A 24,006-nucleotide genomic window follows, 5' to 3' on the forward strand; every position below is an offset into this window, starting at 1 on the left:
AGCAGAGAAGCAGCGTGGCTCAGTAGGAAAGAGCCCGGGCTTTGGAGTCAGAGGTCATGGGTTCAAATCCCGGCTCCGCCAATTGTCAGCTGGGTGACTTTGGGCAAGTCACTTCACTTCTCTGCGCCTCAGTTACCTCATCTGGAAAATGGGGATTAAATCTGTGAGCCCCACGAGGGACAACCTGATCACCTTGTAACCTCCCCAGTGCTTAGAACAGTGCTTTGCACATAGTAAGCGCTTAATAAATGCCATTATTATTATTATTACTTCCCTAGCGCCTGGTAGCGTGAGAAGTAGCCTGTTTTACAGAAGCAGCGTGGCTCAGTGGAAAGAGCCCGGCTTGGGAGTCAGAGGTCGTGGGTTCTAATCCCGCCTCCGCCACTTGTCAGCTGTGTGACCTTGGACAAGTCGCTTCACTTCTCTGGGCCCTCATCTGTCAAATAGGGATGAAGACTTGCGAGCCCCACATGGGACAACCTAATTGCCTTGTATCTCCCCCGGCGCTTAGAACAGTGCTCGGCACATAGTAGGCGCTGAACAAATGCCAACGTTATTATTATTGTTATTAGAGCATTCAGAAGGTGCTTAATACATTCCATTCCTGCTCCTACAACTCTGCAAGTCAGGGAGAGATGGGTATTAATTGGATTGTAAGCTCCTAGAGAGCAGGGATCACGTCTGCTCACTCTGCTGTCCTCCGCCAAGCGCTCAGTACAGTCAATCAATCAATCGTATTTATTGAGCACTTACTGTGTGCAGAGCACTGTACTAAGCGCTTGGGAAGTACAAGTTGGCAACACATAGAGACAGTCCCTACCCAACAGTGGGCTCACAGTCTAATGCGTCACAGGAAATGCGTCTGTTCTATGGCATTCTCCCAAATTCATTCATCCTATCGATCGTGTTTATTGAAATGCTTAATAATAGCAATAATAATGGTATTTGTTCAGCGCTTACTATGTGTCAAGCACTGTTCTAAGCGCTGGGGTAGGTATGGTGAACTCATTGTGGGCAGGGATTGTCACTCTTTATTGCTGTATTGTACTTTCCCAAGCGCTTAGTCTTTCGTCTTGGAGAAGATAATGCTGTTATTTCCCGGCCTTATAGAGCATTTTATTAGAGAAGCAGCATAGTCTAGTGGGAAGAGCTTAGAACAGGGCTTTGCGCATAGTAAGCGCTTAATAAATCATCATCATCAATCGTATTTATTGAGCGCTTACTGTGTGCAGAGCATTGTACTAAGCGCTTGGGAAGTACAAGTTGGCAACATATAGAGACAGTCCCTACCCAACAGCGGGCTCACAGTCTAAAAGGGGGAGACGGAGAACAAAACCAAACATACTAACAAAATAAAATAAATAGAATAGATATGTACAAGTAAAATAAATAGAGTAATAAATATGTACAAACATCTATACATATATACAGGTGCTGTGGGGAAGGGAAGGAGGTAAGATGGGGGGGATGGAGAGGAGGACGAGGGTACAGTGCCCTGTCCGCAACAGGCTGTTAGCTCCTTGAGGGCAGGGATCATTTTTAATTCTACTGTCCTCTCCCGAGCTCTCAGTACAGTGCTCTGCACACAGTAGGCGCTCAATAAATACCCCTGATTGATTGATTGATTTCCCCCACCCCTAGAATCCCCCATAGGAGAAGATTGGCATGCTCAGGGCCAAACGCCTGTGCATTGTGGGGTGGCAGTCCCCACGATGCCAAAGGGCCCGGGCGTCAGAAGGTCCTGGGTTCTAAACCCGGCTCCGCCACTGGTCTGCCGGGTGACCTTGGGCAAGTCATGGCTCAGTGGAAAGGGCCTGGGCTTGGGAGTCAGACGTCATCGCGGGCCTGCTTAGCGTTGTATTGGACTCTCCCAAGCGCTTAGTACAGTGCTCTGCCCACAGCAGGCACTCGATAAATAGGATTGAATGAATGAAACACTCAATTCTCTCCTTTTGGTTTCCCCGGATTTGCGGGGGTTTCTCTGTCTATCTCCCCCATGCAGGGCGGAGAGTGGGTCTCAGTCGGCCAACGGTACTGTCGGCTGTGTGACTTTGGGCAAGTCCCTTAACTTCTCTGGGCCTCATCTGGAAAACGGGGATGAAGACTGTGTGAGCCCCACGGGGGACAACCTGATCATCTTGTATCCTCCTCTCCAGCACTCACAACAGTGCTTTGCACATAGTATGTGCACACTGCACCTTATGTTGCCAACCTGTACTTCCCAAGCGCTTAGTCCAGTGCTCTGCACACAGTAAGCGCTCAATAAATACGACTGACTGAATGAATGAATAGTAAGCGCTTAACAAATACCATCATTAGTATTCTTCTCTGGGCCTCAGTTCCCTCACGTGGAAAAAGGGGATGGAGACTGGGAGCCCCATGTGGGACAGGGGACTGCGTCCAACACGACTGGTTTGTCTCCACCCCAGCGCTTAGCGCAGTGCCTGCCACATAGTAGGCGCTTAAAAAATACCATCATTGTTATAGAGAAAACCCCTCTCCCACAACTCTATCAAGCGGTTTCCCGTCCCTCCCTCCCGGCCAACCGGTCCACGGGGCGGGATTTCCGGAAAGGTCCATCCCTCGTCTCCGGCTCTTCCTCAAGCCTCCCGCCGAGGAGGAGGAGGAGGAGGAGGAGGAAGAGCGGCGCGTGGGGAATACCTACAGCAGATCCTCTTCTGATAGAGTTCGATTGCTTTCAGCAACTCCATGCACGTTCTCTGGATTGAGTGGAACAGCTGAAATCCAAACAGCAGAGAGGTCTGTCAGCTCCGGGGTGGGGGATCGTATCTACCCACTACTGTAGTGGACGCTCACGAGCCCTTAGCACAAAGCTCTGCCTACAGCGCTCTGCACACAGTGCTCCGCTCCACAAACACCACCGACTGGTTCGGCCAGAAAGTAAGGGCAGTCCGTCCAAGCGACCCGGGGTGGGCTCCCTGTTAGGAAGCGCCATTCAGTCAGTCGTATTTATTGAGCGCTTTGTCTGTGCGGAGCACTGGACAATAGAAGAAACATTCATTCATTCATTCAATCGTATTTATTGAGCACTTACTGTGTGCAGAGCACTGGACTAAGCCCTTGGGAAGTCCAAGTTGGCAACATCTAGAGACGGTCCCTACCCAACAGTGGGCTCACAGTCTAGAAGGGGGAGACGGAGAACAGAACAAAACAGATTAAGAAAATAAAATAAATAGAATAAACATGTACAAAGAAAATAAGTAAATAAATAGAGTAATACATTCCCTGCCCGCAAGGAGCTTTTGGGCCAGAGTGGAAGTCCCTCATGGGCAGGGAAAGGAAGAGGAGAGAGAGGAGGAAGAGGAGAAAGAGGAGAAAAAGGAAGAGGAGGAAGAGGAGGAAAAGGGGGAAGAGGAGGAAGAGGAGAAAAACAAGAGGAGAAAGAGGAGGAAAAGGGGGAAGAGGAGGAAGAGGAGAAAAAGGAAGAGGAGGAAGAGGAGAATGGAGGAAAAGGAGGAAGAGGAGAAAAAGGAAGAGGAGGAAGAGGAGAAAAACAAGAGGAGAAAGAGAAGGAAAAGGGGGAAGAGGAGGAAGAGGAGAAAAAGGAAGAGGAGGAAGAGGAGAAAGGAGGAAAAGGAGGAAGAGGAGAAAAAGGAAGAGGAGGAAGAGGAGAAAGGAGGAAAAGGAGGAAGAGGAGAAAAAGGAAGAGGAGGAAGAGGAGAAAGGAGGAAAAGGGGGAAAGGAGGAATAGGAGAAAAAGGAAGAGGAGGAAAAGGGGGAAGAGGAGGAAGAGGAGAAAGAGGAGGAAAAGGGGGAAGAGGAGGAAGAGGAGAAAAAGGAAGAGGAGGAAGAGGAGAAAGGAGGAAAAGGGGGAAAAGGAGGAAGAGGAGAAAAAGGAAGAGGAGGAAGAGGAGAAAGGAGGGAAAGGGGGGAAAGGGGGAAAAGGAAGAGGAAGAGGAGAAAAAGGAAGAGTTGAAAGAGGAGGAAGAGGAGAAAGGGGAGGAAGAGGAGGAAGAAAAGAGAAAGGAGGAAGAGGAGGTAGAGGAGAAAGAGGAAGAGGAGAAAAAGGAATGGGAGGAAGAGGAGACAGAGGAGAAAGAGGACAAGGAGAAAGAGGAAGAGGAGAAAAAGGAAGAGGAAAAAGAGGCAAAAAAGGAGGAAGAATAGGAAGAGGAGGCCCCCACCTCCAGTTTGGCATCCAGGTCCGCGTCTGAGGCCACCACATGCTCATCCTCCTTCTTCCCTGTGACTTTAAAAAGTGTCTGCTTGGTTTTCCAGTATTTCTGCTGCATTTTGTTCACCACCGACTTCTCCTGATGGCGCGCAGACCGATCGTACAACTCCCTGGAATAATTGCTGAAAACCAAACAGAACGGAGGCAGCGAAGGTGGCTCACAATGTCTAAGGGATTGAGTTGGATTTCGGCTCAAAAGGATGTGTGTGTGTGCATGAATATATGATGTCCTGCAGATTTTCTCAAGCCAAAGGTGCCGGCAGGAGTCACGGTTTCAGGGTGAGGCCACAAAAGCAAAGAGAAGCCACTGAGGCTGGAGCCCGGGCCTGGGAATCGGAAAGACCTGGGTTCTAATCCCGGCTCCGCTCGAGGCTCGGTGGCTGCGGCTCCACCGCTTGTCAGCTGTGTGACTTTGGGCAAGTCACTTAACTACTCTGTGCCTCACTTACCTCATCTGTAAAATGGGGATTAAGATTGCGAACCTCTCCCCACAGCACCTGTATATATGTTTGTACAGCTTTATTACTCTATTTTACTTGTACATATTTACTATTCTATTTATTTTGTTAATGATGTGCATTTAGCTTTAATTCTATTTGTTCTGACGATTTGACACCCGTCCAGATGTTTTGTTTTGTTGTCTGTCTCCCCCTTCTAGACGGTGAGCCCGTTGTTGGGTAGGGACTGTCTCTAGATGTTGCCGACTTGTACTTCCCAAGCGCTTAGTACAGTGCTCTGCACACAGTAAGCGCTCAATAAATACGATTGAATGAACGAATTGAACGAACGACAACCTGACCACCGTGTATCCTCCCCAGCGCTGAGAACAGTGCTGTGCACATAGTAAGCGCTTAACAAACACCAAAATTATTATTAAATTATTATTACGGCGAGGGCCTCGGAGTCAGAAGGAGCTGGGTTCTAATCCCGGCTCTTCCACTTGTCTGCTGTGTCAACTTGAGAAAGTCGCTTCACTTCTCTGGGCCTCAGTGACCTCATCTATAATATAGTAATAATGATGGTATTTGCTAAATGCTTACTATGTGCCAAGCCCTGGTAGATACAAGGTCATCATTTTGTCCCTCGTGGGGCTCCCAATCTTCACCCCCATTTTCCAGATGAGGTCACTGAGGCCCAGAGAAGTGAGGTGACTTGCCCAAAGTCACACAGCTGACGGGTGGCGGAGCCGGGATTAGAACCCACGACCTCTGACTCCCAAGCTCGGGCTCTTTCCGCTGAGCCACGCAAAACGGGGATTAAGACTGCGAGCCCCATGTGGGACAGGGACTGTGTCCAACTCATTCATTCAATCGTATTTATTGAGCACTTACTGTGTGCAGAGCGCTGTACTAAGCGCTTGGAAAGTACAATTCAGCAACAATTAGAGACAATCCCTACCCAACAACGGGCTCACAGTCTAGAAGACTCAATTACCTTGTATCCACCCCACTGCTTGGCACAGCGTAAGCGCTTAACAAATTCCACAATTATCATGATTATTATTACTGTCGTGTGACGTTGGGACCTGGGTTCTAATCCCACTCTATCACTTGTCTGCTGTGTGACCTTGGGCAAGTCACTTCACTTCTCTGGGCCTTGGTTCCCTCGTCTGGAAAATGGGGATGGGGACTGTATGTTTATGTTTGTACATATTTATTACTCTATTTATTTATTTATTTATTTTACTCGTACATATCTATTCTATTTATTTTATTTTGTTAGTATGTTTGGTTTTGTCTCCCCCTTTTAGACTGTGAGCCCACTGTTGGGTAGGGTCTGTCTCTATATGTTGCCAACTTGGACTTCCCAAGCGCTTAGTACAGTGCTCTGCACACCGTAAGCGCTCAATAAATACGATTGATGATGATGATGATGATGATGACTGTGAGCCCCACGCGGGACAAGGATTGGGTCCTTGTGTGACAAGGATTGAGAAGCAGCGTGGCTCAGTGAAAAGAGCACGGGCTTTGGAGTCAGAGGTCATGGGTTTGAATCCCGACTCCACCACATGACGGCTGTGTGATCTTGGGCAAGTCACTTAACTTCTCTGAGCCTCAGTTGCCTCATCTGTAAAATGGGGATTGATTGTGAGCCCCACGTGGGGCAACTTGATCACCTTGTATCACCCCCAGCGCTTAGAACAGTGCTCTGCACATAGTAAGCGCTTAGCAAATGACATCATTACTATTACTATTACAAGGATTGGGTTCAACCCGATTTGCTCGTATCCGCCCCAGCGCTTAGTACAGTGAAGCGCGTGGCTCAGTGGAAAGAGCCCGGGCTTTGGAGTCAGAGGTCATGGGTTCAAATCCCGGCTCCGCCACTTGTCATCTGGGTGACTTTGGGCAAGTCACTTCACTTCTCTGGGCCTCAGTTCCCTCATCTGGAAAATGGGGATAAAGACCGTGAGCCCCACGTGGGACAACCTGATCATCTTGTATCCTCCCCAGTACTTCGAATAGTGCTTTGCACATAATAAGCGCTTAACAAATCCCATCATCATTATTATTATTACAGTGGCTGATACATAGTAAGCGCTCAACGAATACTATAAAAAAATGGAGGGCACTGTGGTAAACGCTTGAGAGAGTTGACTAGACTAGTTGACTTTTATTTATTTATTTTACTTTTATTTATTTATTTTACTTTTATTTATTTATTTTACTTGTACATATCTATTCTATTTATTTTATTTTGTTAGTATGTTTGGTTTTGTTCTCTGTCTCCCCCCTTTTAGACTGTGAGCCCACCGTTGGGTAGGGACTGTCTCTATATGTTGCCAATTTGTACTTCCCAAGCGCTTAGTACAGTGCTCTGCACATAGTAAGCGCTCAAGAAATACGATTGATGATGATGATGATGATGACTAGAACAATAGAACAGACACACTCCCTGCCCACGACGAGCCGAGAGGCTAGAGGAGTTACCAGCCGGGCCGGCCACTGGCCACCAGGCCCAAGAAGGAGGGCTGTAATGGGCGCCACCAGACAAGATGGCACCTTTTGGGGGTGAACGGTGAAGCCAGACCGCCCGGGGGAGGGACCCCAGAAGGGGAAGCCCCTCCAAGCCGAGCCCCCTAGACTGTAAGCTCGTTGTGGGTAGGAAAAGCGTCTGTTCTATGGCATTCTCCCAAATTCACTCATCCTGTCAATCGTGTTTATTGAAATGCTTAATAATAGCAATCAATCGTATTTATTGAGCGCTTACTGTGTGCAGAGCACTGTACTAAGCGCTTGGGAAGTCCAAGTTGGCAACATATAGAGACGGTCCCTACCCACCAGTGGGCTCACAGTCTAAAAGGGGGGAGACAGAGAACAAAACCAAACATACAAACAAAATAAAATAAATAGAATAGATATGTACAATTAAAATAAATAAATAAATAAATAAATAGAGTAATAAATATGTACAAGCATATATCCATATATACAGGTGCTGTAGGGAAGGAGGTAAGGTGGGGGGATGGAGGGGGGACGAGGGGGAGAGGAAGGAAGGGGCTCAGTGTGGGAAGGCCTCCTGGAGGAGGTGAGCTCTCAGTAGGGCCTTAGCAATAATAATGGTATTTGTTCAGCGTTTACTATGTGTCAAGCACTGTTCTAAGCGCTGGGGTAGGTATGGTGAACTCATTGTGAGCAGGGATGGTCACTCTTTACTGCTGTATTGTACTTTCCCAAGCGCTTAGTACAGCGCTCTGCACACAGTAAGCGCTTCATAAATGCGACTGAATGCACTGAATTAATGAACAAGGTAATCGGGTTGGACATAGTCCCCGTCCCACACTGGGGCTCACGGTCTTCACCCCCATTTTCCAGATGAGGAAAGTGAGGCCCGGAGAAGGATTCTGTGACAGGCGAGGCTAGTGGAGAGTTGCGATTTGGACAGACATGGCTGGAGCTGAACCACTGTACAGGACGCTTATTGTGACTGAGTTTGTTAGACGCGTGTTTTACAGATGTAGCCGGTTACTTACTATCTGTGGCCTTCCATGCCTGCTTTAATCTCGTCTTGTCGCTGACCCTGAACAGATAGGAAAAAAGCACCGGGGGCTGAATTAGAACACAACATACAATAAAACAAGCTGCTTAGACGGGAAACTCATTGTGGGCAGGGAGCTTCTTTGTTGTTGTTGTTTGTTTTAATGACATTTGTTAAGCGCTTACTATGTGCCCAGCACTGTTCTAAGCACTGGGGTGGACAACAAGGTGATCAGGTTGTCCCACGTGGGGCTCATGGTCTTCATCCCCAATGGACAGGTGAGGGAACTGAGGCACGGAGAAGTGAAGTGACTTGCCCAAGACAAGTGGTGGGGCTGGAATTAGAACTCACGTCCTCTGACTCCCAAGCCCGGGATCTTGCCATTAAGCCATGCTGTCTCTCTCTCTCTCTGTTTATATAATGATTTGCAATGTTGACATTTATCAGAACATTGACTTATTTGCTCAGCTGTCTCTTTTCACTGAAGTTGGATGGCTTCCTGCTTCATCTCTTTTCTTCCTGAAGCTTTCATGATCTGTAAATCATTCTGCCCTGTTCCCTTCCTACCATTTGATTTTAAAAGCTTTGAGATCGGGGAGTGTGTATCCTGCTAGGTTGCATTCTCTAGAAGTCACTGCTTTTGGCAGAGTCTCAAAAAATGCTACAGACTGACATTTTTTTTAAATTTTGATGCTATCTGTTAAGCGCTTACACGACTCAGGCACTGGTCTAAGTGCTGGGATAGACTTGAGTTAATTAGGTTGGACACAGTTCTCAGTCTAGGTGGGAGGGAGAAGAGGTATTCATTCATAAAAATAATAATTACGGTATTTGGTAAGCACTTACTCTGTGTGAAGCACTGTTCTAAGCACTGGGATAGACTTGAGTTAATTAGGTTGGACACAGTCCACAGTCTAGGTAGGAGGGAGAAGAGGTATTCATTCATAATAATAATAATTACGGTATTTGGAAAGCCCTTACTCTGTGTGAAGCACTGTTCTAAGCGCTGGGATAGACTTGAGTTAATTAGGTTGGACACAGCTCATAGTCTAGGTAAGAGGGAGAAGAGGTATTCATTCATAATAATAATAATTACGGTATTTGGTAAGCCCTTACTCTGTGTGAAGCACTGTTCTAAGCACTGGGATAGACTGGAGTTAATTAGGTTGGACACAGCTCACAGTCTAGGTAGGAGGGAGACGAGGTATTCATAATAATAATAATTACGGTATTTGGTAAGCCCTTACTCTGTGTGAAGCACTGTTCTAAGCCCTGGGACAGACTGGAGTTAATTAGGTTGGACACAGCTCACAGTCTAGGTAGGAGGGAGAAGAGGTATTCATTCATAATAATAATAATTATGGTATTTGGTAAGCCCTTACTCTGTGTGAAGCACTGTTCTAAGCGCTGGGATAGACTTGAGTTAATTAGGTTGCTCACTGGAAAGAGCCCGGGCTTTGGAGTCAGAGGTCATGGGTTCAAATCCCGGCTCTCCCACTGGTCAGCTGGGTGACTTTGGGCAAGTCACTTAACTTCTCTGGGCCTCAGTTCCCTCATCTGGAAAATGGGGATGAAGACTGAGCCCCCCATGGGACAACCTCATCACCTTGTAACCACCCCAGTGCTTAGAACAGTGCTTTGCACACAGTAAGCACTTAACAAATACCATTATTATTATTATTATTACAGTACTCTGCACACAGTAAGCGCTCAATAAATACGATTGAGTGAATATCTTGGTGAGCAGATTCTTCAAAATCCCCAAGTGGAGCCTAGGAAACGGAGTGTTACCAGTGATCTCTATATGTTGCCAACTTGTACTTTCCAAGCGCTTAGTACAGTGCTCTGCACACAGTAAGCGCTCAATAAATATGATTGAATGAATGAATTCGGTTAGAAACAGCTCACAGTCTAGGTAGGAGGGAGAAGAGGTATTCATTCATAATAATAATAATTATGGTATTTGGTAAGCCCTTACGCTGTGTGAAGCACTGTTCTAAGCGCTGGGATAGACTGGAGTTAATTAGGTTAGACACAGCTCACAGTCTAGGTAGGAGGGAGAAGAGGTATTCATTCATAATAATAATAATTATGGTATTTGGTAAGCCCTTACTCCGTGTGAAGCACTGTTCTAAGCGCTGGGATAGACTTGAGTTAATTAGGTTGCACACAGCTCACAGTCTAGGTAGGAGCGAGAAGAGGTATTCATTCATAACAATAATAATTATGGTATTTGGTAAGCCCTTACTCTGTGTGAAGCACTGTTCTAAGCACTGGGATAGACTTGAGTTAATTAGGTTGCACACAGCTCACAGTCTAGGTAGGAGGGAGAAGAGGTATTCATTCATAATAATAATAATTGTGGTATTTGGTAAGCCCTTACTCTGTGTGAAGCACTGTTCTAAGCGCTGGGATAGACTGGAGTTAATTAGGTTGGACACAGTTCACAGTCTAGGTAGGAGGGAGAAGAGGTATTCATTCATAATAATAATAACTACGGTATTTGGTAAGCACTTACTCTGTGTGAAGCACTGTTCTAAGCGCTGGGATAGACTGGAGTTAATTAGGTTGGACACAGCTCACAGTCTAGGTAGGAGGGAGAAGAGGTATTCATTCATAATAATAATAATTATGGTATTTGGTAAGCCCTTACTCTGTGTGAAGCACTGTTCTAAGCGCTGGGATAGACTGGAGTTAATTAGGTGGGACACAGTCCACAGTCTAGGTAGGAAGGTGAAGAGGTATTCATTCATAATAATAATAATTATGGTATTTGGTAAGCACTTACTCTGTGTGAAGCACTGTTCTAAGCGCTGGGATAGACTGGAGTTAATTAGGTGGGACACAGTCCACAGTCTAGGTAGGAGGGAGAAGAGGTATTCATTCATAATAATAATAATTATGGTATTTGGTAAGCATTTACTCTGTGTGAAGCACTGTTCTAGGCGCTGGGATAGACTTGAGTTAATTAGGTTGGACACAGTCCACAGTCTAGGTAGGAGGGAGAAGAGGTATTCATTCATAATAATAATAATTACGGTATTTGGTAAGCCCTTACTCTGTGTGAAGCACTGTTCTAAGCGCTGGGATAGACTGGAGTTAATTAGGTTGGACATGGTTCACAGTCTAGGTAGGAAGGAGAAGAGGTATTCATTCATAATAATAATAATTACGGTATTTGGTAAGCCCTTACTCTGTGTGAATCACTGTTCTAAGCCCTGGGATAGACTGGAGTTAATTAGGTTGGACACAGTTCACAGTCTAGGTAGAAGGGAGAAGAAGTATTCATTCATAATAATAATAATTATGGTATTTGGTAAGCCCTTACTCTGTGTGAAGCACTGTTCTAAGCGCTGGGATAGACTGGAGTTAATTAGGTTGGACACAGTTCACAGTCTAGGTAGGAGGGAGAAGAGGTATTCATTCATAATAATAATAATTATGGTATTTGGTAAGCACTTACTCTGTGTGAAGCACTGTTCTAAGCGCTGGGATAGACTGGAGTTAATTAGGTTGGACACAGTTCACAGTCTAGGTAGGAGGGAGAAGAGGTATTCATTCATAATAATAATAATTATGGTATTTGGTAAGCACTTACTCTGTGTGAAGCACTGTTCTAAGCGCTGGGATAGACTGGAGTTAATTAGGTGGGACACAGCTCACAGTCTAGGTAGGAGGGAGACGAGGTATTCATAATAATAATAATTACGGTATTTGGTAAGCACTTACTCTGTGTGAAGCACTGTTCTAAGCACTGGGATAGACTTGAGTTAATTAGGTTGAACACAGTCTAGGTAGGAGGGAGAAGAGGTATTCATTCATAATAATAATAATTATGGTATTTGTTAAGCACTTACTCAAGCACTGTTCTAAGCGCTGGAGTAGATACAGAGTAATCAGATTGTCATAATAATAATAATCATGGTATTTGTTAAGCACTTACTCTGTGTGAAGCACTGTTCTAAGCGCTGGAGTAGATACAGAGTAATCAGGTTGTCCCACGTGGGACTCACCATCTTCATCCCCATTTTTACAGATGAAGTAACTGAGGCCCAGAGCAGTGAAGCGGCTTGCCCAAGGTCACACAGCAAGCATTTGGCAGAGGCGGGATTAGAACCCAGGTCCTCTGACTCCCAGGCTCTTTCCACTAAGTCACGCTGCATTCATTCATTCAATCGTATTTATTGAGCACTTACTGGGTGCAGAGCACTGTACTAAGCTCTTGGGAGAGGACAGTACAACAATCAACAGACACATTCCCTGCCCACAGTGAGTTTACAGTCTTTTCACAGTTGAGGAAACTGAGGTACAGAGAAGTGAAGCGACTTGCCCAAGGAGATAGAGCGGACAAGGGACGGAGCCAGGATTAGAACCCAGGGCCTCTGATTCCCGGGCCTGGGTTCTAGCCAGTAGGCCAGGTTGCTTCCCCGCTGATTGACTGATGATATTGCCTCTGGTCTTGAAAAACAACATTTACACGCGTGTTGGCTTGGGAAATTTACAGATGCCAAAGGTTTCAACAAAAGCAAGCGGGGAATCAACGGATCAGTGATATTTACTGAGCGCCTACTGTGGGGACAGCACTGTACTGAGAGCTTGGGAGAACAGCTTCCTCCCTTCAAAGCCCTACTGAGAGCTCACCTCCTCCAGGAGGCCTTCCCAGACTAAGCCACCTCCTTCCCCTCCCCACAGCACCTGTACATATGTATGTATGTTTGTACGGATTTATTACTTTTTATTTATTTTATTTGTACATCTTTATTCTATTTATTTTATTTTGTTAATATGTTTTGTTCTCTGTCTCCCCCTCCTAGACTGTGAGCCCGCTGTTGGGTAGGGACCGTCTCTAGATGTTGCCAACTTGGACTTCCCAAGCGCTTAGTACAGTGCTCTGCACACAGTAAGCGCTCAATAAATACGACAATGAATGAATGAATGAAAGGCAATAGAGTTAACCGATCAGATTCCTGCCTTCAAGGAGCTTATAGGCACCTGTGTGCAGAGCACTGTACGAAGTACTTGGAAGAGCACAGTAGAGTGAGCAGATCTCTGCCTTCGAGGAGCTTTAATAATAATAATAATAATAATAATGATGATGGTATTTGTTAAGCGCTTACTATGTGCCATGCACCGTTCTAGCGCTTAGAACAGTGATTTGCACATAGTAAGCGCTTAACAAATACCAACATTATTATTATTATTATTCTAAGTGCTGGGGTAGATACAAGGTAATCAAGTTGTCCCACTTGGGGCTCACAGTCTTAATTCCCATTTTCCAGATGAGGTAACCGAGGCCCAGAGAAGTGAAGTGACATGCCCAAAGTCAAACAGCTGACAAGTGGCGGAGCCGGGATTAGAACCCATGACCTCTGACTCCCAAGCCTGGGCTCTTTCCACTAGCTATTTGGGATTATTCTGCAGAGAGCTAACACAATAAGGAATCTAAGTGTTTATTTCAACCACAGGGATGTTTATTCTTTTCTGGGTTGGCCTATACCAGGTTTGGATCGGATTGGAACCCCTTTACTCACTTTAGAATAACATTTCCAATTTCATATATCCGGTTTTTTAAAAACAGGTAACTTCTTTGAACTTGACAGAAATGGTTTAATAATAACAACAACAACAACAATAATAATAATAATAATAATGGTATTTGTTAAGTGCTTACTATGTGCAAAGCACTGTTCTAAGCATTGGGGGAGATACAGGGTAATCAGGTTGGCCCACTTAGGGCTCACAGTTTTAAACCCCATTTTCCAGATGAGGTAACTGAGGCCCAGAGAAGTGAAGTGACATGCCCAAAGTCACACAGCAGACAAGTGGCGGAGGCGGGATTAGAACCCATGCCCTCTGACTCCCAAGCCCGGGCTCTTTCCACTAAGCCATGTTTCAACACAGCAGCTTGGCTCAGGAGTCGGAGGTCATGGGTTCTAATCCCGGCTCCGCCACTTGTCAGCTGTGTGACTTTGGGCAGGTCACTTCTCTGTGCCTGGGTTTCCTCATCTGTAAAATGGGGGTGAAGCCTGGGAGCCCCACGGGGGCCAACCTGATCACCTTGTATCTCCCCCGGCGCTCAGAACAGTGCTGGGCAATCAGTCAATCAATCAATCGTATTTATTGAGCGCTTACTGTGTGCAGAGCGCTGTACTAAGCGCTTGGGAAGTCCAAGTTGGCAACGTAGAGAGACGGTCCCTACCCGACAGCGGGCTCACAGTCTAGGAGGCACGTGCTAAGCGCTTAACGAATGCCACCGTCGTTATTATTATTATCGTTTTGGAGGAAAAGGAAGCCCAGAGAAATAGTGGGAAGCTTCCCAAAAGTGAATCATTTTTAAACTCTGGAAAAACAAAATAGACAAAGCCTCTGGAGGATAATAAGTGCTACCAGGCAGAGCGCTTGGCTCCAGTTCATTTCTAATCTCCTCCACTGCCCTGCTGCTACTTGTAGGACACGTGGACATTTACGACTTCCTGTACGTACACGCTTTATGTACTTCATCATCATCGATCGTATTTATTGAGCGCTTACTATGTGCAGAGCACTGTACTAAGCGCTTGGGAAGTACAAACTGGCAACATATAGAGACAGCCCCTACCCAACAGTGGGCTCACAGCCTAAAAGGGGGAGACAGAGAACAAAACCAAACATACTAACAAAATAAAATACAAAACACACTTTATGTACTTCTGTGCAAATCTCCCCTACCCTTACTTAAGCACGAATCCCAGCTCCGCCCCTGGCCTGCCGTGTGACCTTGGACAAGTCATTTCACTCTTCTGGGCCTCTCAGTTCCCCTCATCTACAAAATGGGGAGCTCTACGTGGGACAGGGACTGTGTCCGCCCTGCTAGCTTAGCACTATACTGAGCGTCTGGGTAGACACAATCGATCGTTCTTTCATTCGATCGTATTGATTGAGCGGTTCCGGTGTGCAAAGCACTGTACTGAGCGTTTGGGAGAGGACACTAGAACAACAGACACGTTCCCTGACACCAACAAGAGAAGCAGCGTGGCTCAGGGGAAAGAGCCCGGGCTTTGGAGTCAGAGGTCATGGGTTCAAATCCCGGCTCCGCCATTTGTCAGCTGTGTGACTTTGGGCAAGTCACTTAACTTCTCTGGGCCTCAGTTACCTCATCTGTAAAATGGGGATTAAAACTGTGAGCCCCCCCGGGGACAACCTGATCACCTTGTAACCTCCCCAGCGCTTAGAACAGTGCATTGCACATAGTAAGCGCTTAACAAATACCATTATTATTAACAACAAGCTAACAGTCACATGGAGCTCACAGTCTGAATATGTTTTGTTTTGTTGTCCGTCTCCCCTTTCTAGACTGTGAGCCCACTGTTGGGTAGGGACCGTCCCTATATGTTGCCAACTTGTACTTCCCAAGCGCTTAGTACAGTGCTCTGCACACAGTAAGCGCTCAATAAATACGACAATGAATGGAGGGAGAATGGGTTTTTTTGCAGGTGAGGAAACTGAAGCACAGAGAAGTGAAGTGACTTGCCCAAAATCGCCCAGCGGGTAGGTGGCAGAGCTGGGATTCCTGCGCTTAGAACAGTGCTTCGCACATAGTAAGCGCTTAACAAATGCCATTATTATTATTATTATTATTAGAACCCAAGTCCTCAGACTCTTAGGGCTCTTTCCAATCAATCAATCAATCACATTTATTGAGCGCTTACTGTGTGCAGAGCACTGTACTAAGCGCTTGGGAAGTACAAGATGGTAACATATAGAGACAGTCCCTACCCAACAGTGGGCTCACAGTCTAGAAGGGGGAGACAGACAACAAAACAAAACATATTAATAAAATAAAATAAATAGAATAGATATGCACTAGGACGTGCTGCTGCTCTGTGCTCCATAAATATCTTGATTGATTGATTGATGCCCTTCCTCTTCCCATCCGCCAAGCTAGCTCTCTTCCTCCCTTCAAGGCCCTACTGAGAGCTCACCTCCTCCAGGAGGCCTTCCCACACTGAGCCCCTTCCTTCCTCTCCCCCTCATCCCCCTCTCCATCGCCCTCATCTTACCTCCTTCCCTTCCCCACAGCACCTGTATATATGCATATATGTTTGTACATATTTATTACTCTATTTTACTTGTACATATCTATGCTATTTATTTTATTTTGTTAGTATGTTTGGTTTTGTTCTCTGTCTCCCCCTTTTAGACTGTGAGCCCACTGGTGGGCAGGGACTGTCTCTATATGTTGCCAACTTGTACTTCCCAAGCACTTAGTACAGTGCTCTGCACACAGTAAGCGCTCAATAAATACGACATTGATTGATTGGGGAAGATAAGCGCTTAGAACAGTGCTTTGCACATAGTAAGCACTTAACAAATACCGTTACTATTATTATTAGAAAACTAGAGAGCGAGAGACAGAAAAAGCACCAGGCGAAGCTTTAAAACCGTTGATTTCGTCCTTGAAAATGCCCGCGTAAAGCCCAAGTGTTTAAATTAGAAATCCTTTTTCAAGAAGAAGAATTACGAGTAACGGCCTTCGAGGCCGGTGGGAACGGAGAGATTCAAACGACGCTGTGGAGTTCAGACGCGCGTTTTCTGCCGCTCAAAATCATCATCATCATCAATCGTATTTATTGAGCGCTTCCTATGTGCAGAGCACTGTACTAAGCGCTTGGGAAGTACAAATTGGCAACATATAGAGACAGTCCCTACCCAACAGTGGGCTCACAGTCTAAAAATGACCCCATCCACTTGGGAAACAAATACCTCAGGGGTCTGTGGTTGCCGAAGGCCTTTCGGAAACGCCAAACTCCCAGTCAGCACGGAGCAAGACCTACCGTCCTTGTCACACTGCTTACGGAGAAGCAGTGTGGCTCAGTGGAAAGAGTCCGGGCTTTGGATTCAGAGGTCATGGGTTCAAATCCCGGCTCCGCCAACTGTCAGCTGTGTGACTTTGGGCAACTCACTTCACTTCTCTGTGCCTCAGTTCCCTCATCTGGAAAATGGGGATTAAAACTGTGAGCCCCCGCCGTGGGACAACCTGATCACCTTGTAACCTCCCCAGCGCTTAGAACAGTGCCTTGCGCGTAGTTTTTAGGAAGCAGCGTGGCTCAGTGGAAAGAGCACAGGATTGGGAGTCAGAGGTCATGGGTTCTAATCCCAGCTCCGCCACGTCCGCTGTGTGACCTTGGGCAAGTCACTTAACTTCTCTGAGCCTCAGTTCCCTCATCTGTAAAATAGGGATTGAGACTGTGAGCCCCACGTGGGACAACCTGATTACCTTGTATCTCCCCCAGTGCTTAGAACAGTGCTTGGCACATAGTAAGCGCTTAACAACTACCAACATTATTATTATTATTATTATTATTATTATTATTATTATTATTATTATTATTATTGTTATTATCTTCCAACCCCCAAATGTCACTCAGGGGAGAGGGACTGTCACCAGCTCAAATGGCTCCCAGCATTAGGATGAAACCCCCCACCCCTTTGAGACAAGAATCTCACAGGGCCAGAATTCGGATTCTGTCCCTCGTTTCCAAATTCTGGGCTACTATTAGTAACACTATGCACAGGGAACGTGTCTGCTTGTTCTGTTCAATTATACTCTCCCGAGCACTTGGTACAACAATAATAATAATACCACATATAATATTATCATAATATAATATTATATTGTTATCAATCGTATTCATTGAGCGCTTACTGTGTGCACAGCACTGGACTAAGCGCTTGGGAAGTCCAAGTTGGCAACATCTAGAGACGGTCCCTACCCAACGGTGGGCTCACAGTCTAGAAGGGGGAAACAGAGAACAAAACAAAACATATTAACAAAATAAAATAAATAGAATAGATATGTACAAGTAAAATAGAGTAATAAATATGTACAAACATATATACAGGTGCTATGGGGAAGGGAAGGAGGTAAGACGGGGGGATGGGGAGGGGGACGAGGGGGAGAGGAAGGAGGGGGCTCAGTCTGGGAAGGCCTCCTGGAGGAGGTTATAATATATAGTGAATATTATTAGAAGCAGCGTGGCTCAGTTGAAAGAGCCCGGGCTTGGGAGTCAGGGGTCATGGGTTCAAATTCCGGCTCCACCAATTGTCAGCTGTGTGACTTTGGGCAAGTCACTTAACCTCTCTGGGCCTCAGTTCCCTCATCTGGAAAATGGGGATTAAGACTGTGAGCCCTACGTGGGACAACCTGATCACCTTGTAGCCTCCCCAGCGCTTAGAACAGTGCTTTGCACATAGTAAGTGCTTAACAAATGCCATCATTATTATTATTATTAATATAATATACAATGTAATATATTATAATAATATTACTATTACGATGATGATATTTGTTAAGCGCTTATAACTATCTGCCAGGCACTGTACTCAGCACTGGGGTGGATATGAACAGATTGGGTTGGACGCAGTCCCTGTCCCACGGGGCGCTCACGGTCTTAATCCCCATTTTAAAGATGAGGGAACTGAGGCCCAGAGAAGTGAAGTGACTTGTCCAAGGTCACCCAGCAGACAAGTGGCGGAGCCTGGATTAGAACCCACGATTTCTGACTCTCGGGTCCGTGCTCTTCCCACTACACCATACTGCCCTGCTCATAGTAAGCACTCAATAAATACCAATAAGTCACTAAGTGGCCCTGCACTGTATTGAGCGCTTGGGAGACTACAACAGAACTCAGTCAATTGTATTTATTCATTCAATCATATTTATCAAGCACTTATAAAGTAAACTGTACTAAGCACTTGGGAGAGGACAGTATAAAAATAAACAGACACATTCCCTGCCCATAATGAGCTTACAGTCTAGCCGGGGGGTGGGGGAGAGAGACGTCAATACAAATAAATAAAATGACAGATAGGGACATAAGTGGTCCCTTAAGAGAAGCAGCGTGGCTCAGTGGAAAGAGCCCGGGCTTTGGAGTCAGAGGTCATGGGTTCGAATCCCGGCTTTGCCAATTGTCAGCTGTGTGACTTGGGGCAAGTCACTTAACTTCTCTGGGCCTCAGTTCCCTCATCTGTAAAATGGGGATGAAGACTGTGAGCCCCCCGTGGGACAGTCTGATCACCTTCTAACCTCCCCAGCACTTAGAACAGTGCTTTGCACGTAGAAAGCGCTTAATAAATGCCATTATTATTATTATTATTACGTGGGGCTGGGAGGGGGGAAGAGCGAAGGGAGCGAGTCAGGGCGAGGCAGAAGGGAGTGGGAGATGAGGAAAAGTGGGACTTAATCTGGGCTCTTTCCACTGAGCCACGCTGCTTCTCGACATCCAGGTAAGCCCGCTGTTGGGTAGGGACTGTATATATTGCCGAACTGTACTTCCCAAGCGCTTAGTACAGTGCTCTGCACACAGTAAGCGTTTAATAAATATGACTGAATGAGTGAATGAAGTAGCGATGTCTTGAAGGCGGAAGGAGATGTGAGACTGGAGAAGAGAGAGAGAGATCAGGGCTGGAGATGGAGATTTGGGAATCATCGGCCTAGACGTGGTCGTTGAAGCCATGGGAGAGAAGGAGTTCTCCAAGGGAGTGGGGGGAGATGGAGATTGGAAGGGGACCCAGAAGTGAACCTTGAGAGACCCCCACAGTTAGGGGGTGGGAGGCGGAGCGGGGGCCCGCCAAGGAGACGGAGAATGAGCGGCCACAGAGATAAGAGGAGAACCAGAAGAGGACGAATCAGTGAAGCCAAGGTTAGATAGGGCCCTTCAAGGCCCTACTGAGAGCTCACCTCCTCCAGGAAGCCTTCCCAGACTGAGCCCCTTCCTTCCTCTCCCCTTCGTCCCCCTCTCCACCCCCCCATCTTACCTCCTTCCCTTCCCCACAGCACCTGTATATATGTATATATGTTTGTACATATTTACTACTCTATTTATTTATTTTACTTGTACATATCTATTCTATTTATTTTATTTTGTTAGTATGTTTGGTTTTGTTCTCTGTCTCCCCCTTTTAGACTGTGAGCCCACTGCTGGGTAGGGACCGTCTCTATATGTTGCCAACTTGGACTTCCCAAGCGCTTAGTACAGTGCTCTGCACACAGTAAGCGCTCAATAAATACGATTGATGATGATGATGATGATAACCTTTCCAGGAGAAGGGGGCTTGCTGAGCCCCTTTATTGAGCGCTGATTGAGCACTGTACTAAGCACTTGGGAGAGTGCGACATATAATAATAATAATGTTGGTATTTAAGTGCTTACTACGTGCCAAGCAACGTTCTAAGCACTACAGGTTGTCCCGCGTGGGGTTCACAGTCTTAATCCCCATTTTACAGATGAGGGCCAGAGAAGTTAAGTGACTTGCCCACGGTCACACAGCTGACAAGGGGCAGAGCCGGGATTAGAACCCACGACCTCTGACTCCCAAGACCGGGCTCTTGCCACTGAGCCACGCTGCTCCTCCCCTATGACAATGTACCAGACACTTTCCCTGCCCACAGTGAGCTTACAGTCTAGAGGATTCCGGGTTTTCATTTACAAACTGATTCGAGGGGGAATTTTCAGAACTAACCCCTGGCCGGGATGGCTACCTCTCCAACCCACCCCGGAAACACGGGCCTGGATCACTGGCCTTATGTGAAGGGCGTTTGTTAGCCCCAGTTGACTTACTTCAGGACTCCACCCTAGGAGGGTCAATAGAGGATGAGTAAACTAGAAGACTCATCAATCATCATCAATCGTATTTATTGAGCGCTTACTATGTGCAGAGCACTGTACTAAGCGCTTGGGAAGTACAAACTGGCAACATATAGAGACAGTCCCTACCCAACAGTGGGCTCACAGTCTAAAAAAGACTCCTGTAAGTGACGCTGGGTCTGTGCCCAGCTGTGAGTCTGTAATTATTTGGCTGTGGGTTTATGCCTGGCTGTGAGCGGGTAACCAGCTGGCTGTGGGTCTATAGCTGTGAGGCTGTGGGTCTTTCATTCATTCAATCGTATTTATTGAGCGCTTATCGTGTGCAGGCTATAGCTGTGAGGCTGTGGGTCTTTCATTCATTCAATTGTATTTATTGAGCGCTTATCGTGTGCAGGCGCTCCGGAAGTCCAAGTCGGCAACATCTAGAGACGGTCCCTACCCAACAACGGGCGCGCAGGCTAGAAGGGGGAGACAGACAACAAAAGAGCACATGGGGACTGGTGTCAGGTCGTCAGAACAAACAGAATTAAAGCTAAATGCACATCCTTAACAAAATAAATAGAATAGTAAATATGTACAAGTAAAATAAATAGAGTAATAGATCTGTACAAATATATATATGGGTGATGTGGGGAGGGGAAGGAGGTAGGGTGGTGGGATGGGGAGGAGGAGAGGATAAAAAGGGGGTTCAGTGTGGGAAGGCCTCTTGGAGGAGGTGAGCTCTCAGTAGGGCTTTGAAGGGAGGAAGCTTGGCGGATGTGTGGAGGGTGGGTATTTCAGGCCAGGGGGAGGGCGTGGGCTGGGGGTCGATGGCGGGACGGGCGAGAAGGAGGCCCAGTGAGGAGGTTAGTGACGGCAGAGGAGCAGAGGGTGAGGGCTGGGCTGGAGAAGGACAGAAGGGAGGTGAGGTGGGAGGGGGCGAGGGGATGGACAGTCTTGAAGCCCAGGGTGAGGAGTTTTTGCTTGATGCGTAAGTTGACAGGCAGCCACTGGAAAATCGGCGTGCTGTGGGTTTATGCCCGGCTGTGGGTCTATGGCTGTGAGGCTGTGGGTTTATGCCTGGCTGCGGGTCTATGCCCCGCTATAGACCTGTGACTCTGGCTGTGGGTCTATGCCCAGGTGTGTGCTGGGGGGGGGGTCTGTGCCAGGCTGTGAGTATACAGCCATCCAGCTATGAGGCTGTAAAACCAACCATCCACCTGTGGGTCTATGCCCAGCTAGGAGTATATAGCCTAGAACAGTGCTTTGCACATAGTAAGCGCTTAATAAATGCCATCATCATTATTATTATTATTATTATTATTATAGCCGTCCAGCTGTGGGGCTGTAACTCCTCACTCTCAGCTTCAAGGCTGTCCATCCCCTCGCCCCCTCCTACCTCACCTCCCTTCTGTCCTTCTCCAGCCCAGCCCGCACCCTCCGCTCCTCGACCGCTCGCCTCCTCACCGGGCCTCGTTCTCACCTGTCCCGCCGTCGACCCCCGGCCCACGTCCTCCCCCTGTCCCGGAATGCCCTCCCTCCCAACATCCACCAAACTTCCTCCCTTCCAAGCCCTACTGAGAGCTCACCTCCTCCAGGAGGCCTTCCCACACTGAGCTCCCTTTTTCCTCCCCACTTCCCATCCCCCCCCGCCCTACCTCCTTCCCCTCCCCACAGCACCTGTATATATGTTTGTACAGATTTATTACTCTACTTGTACATATTTACTATTCTATTTATTTTACTTTGTTAATATGTTTCGTTTTGTTGTCTGTCTCCCCCTTCTAGACTGTGAGCCCGCTGTTGGGTAGGGACCGTCTCTATATGTTGCCAACTTGGACTTCCCAAGTGCTTAGTACAGTGCTCTGCACACAGTAAGCGCTCCATAAATACGATTGAATGATGAATGAACCAGCGTGGCTCAGTGGAAAGAGCCCGGGCTTTGGAGTCAGAGGTCATGGGTTCAAATCCCAGCTCCACCACTTGTCAGCTGTGTGACTTTGGGCAAGTCACTTAACTTCTCTGTGCCTCAGTTACCTCATCTGGAAAATGGGGATAAAGTCTGTGAGCCCCGTGTGGGACAACTTGATTACCTTGTATCTACCTCAGCGCTTAGAACAGTGCTTTGCATATAGTAAGTGCTTAATAAATGCCATCATTATTATTATTGTTTTAGACTGTGAGCCCACTGTTGGGTAGGGACTGTCTCTATATGTTGCCAATTTGTACTTCCCAAGCGCTTAGTACAGTGCTCTGCACACAGTAAGCGCTCAATAAATACGATTGATGATGATGAACCATCCGGCTGTGGGTGTATTCATTCATTCAATCGTATTGAACACTTACTGTGTGCAAAGCACTGGAGTAAGCACTTGGGAAGTACAAATGGGCAACAGATAGAGACAATCCCTACCCAACAACGGGCTCACAGGCTAGAAGGGGGAAGACAGACAGACAACAGACAACAAAACAAAAGTAGACAACTTGTACTTCCCAAGCACTTAGTCCAATGCTCTGCAGACAGTAAGCGCTCAATAAATACGATTGAATGGGTGAATGAAAGTAGACAGGTGTCAGTACCGTCACAATAAATGGAATTCTAGCTATTGCTCTATCAATATTATAAGTGTGTGTATGCCCTGGGGTTGGGGGTGTCTATGCCAGTGGTGAGTCTCTAATAGCCATTAGGCTATGGGAGTGGGGCTGTAACAATCCGGCTGGAGAGATGGAGGGGAGTCTGTGTCCAGTGGTGTAATAATAATAATAATAATAATAATGGCATTTATTAAGCGCTTACTATGTGCAAAGCACTGTTCTAAGCACTGGGGAGGTTACAAGGTGATCAGGTTGTCCCACGGGGGGCTCACAGTCTTAATCCCCATTTTACAGATGCAATAACTGAGGCCCAGAGAAGTGAAGTGACTTGCCCAAAGTCACACAACTGACAATTGGCAGAGTCGGGATTTGAACCCATGACCTCTGACTCCAAAGCCCGGGCTCTTTCCACTGAGCCACGGTGAAGCAACGTGGCTCCGTGGAAAGATGCCGGGCCTAGGAGTCACAGGTCATGGGTTCGAATCCCGGCTCCGCCACCTGTCTGCTGGATGACCTTGGGTAAGTCACTTCACTTCTCTGGGCCTCAGTGACCTCCTCTGGAAAATGGGGATGAAGACTGGGAGCCCATGTGGGACAACTTGATAACCTTGTATCTCCTCCAGTGCTTAGAACAGT

The 24,006-nt window shown here is 46.8% G+C and overlaps 1 protein-coding gene across 3 annotated transcripts in view; it reads right to left on the minus strand.

The window, feature by feature from the left end:
* The window catches only part of ICA1 (islet cell autoantigen 1), a 62,215-nt gene that overhangs the window by 37,064 nt on the left and 1,145 nt on the right, over positions 1–24,006 (minus strand). For all 3 annotated transcript variants that reach the window (XM_038769506.1, XM_038769499.1, XM_038769493.1), the window contains exons 2-4: positions 8,166–8,212; positions 4,146–4,317; positions 2,666–2,738 (exon numbers count right to left, since the gene is read on the minus strand). In XM_038769506.1, coding sequence (XP_038625434.1) covers positions 2,666–2,738; positions 4,146–4,317; positions 8,166–8,182 — 262 coding nt within the window. In that variant the 5' untranslated portion in view covers positions 8,183–8,212. The remainder of the gene's footprint in view (positions 1–2,665; positions 2,739–4,145; positions 4,318–8,165; positions 8,213–24,006) is intronic.

Source organism: Tachyglossus aculeatus, chromosome 2 (genome assembly GCF_015852505.1).
Source record: "Tachyglossus aculeatus isolate mTacAcu1 chromosome 2, mTacAcu1.pri, whole genome shotgun sequence".
NCBI lineage: Eukaryota > Metazoa > Chordata > Mammalia > Monotremata > Tachyglossidae > Tachyglossus > Tachyglossus aculeatus.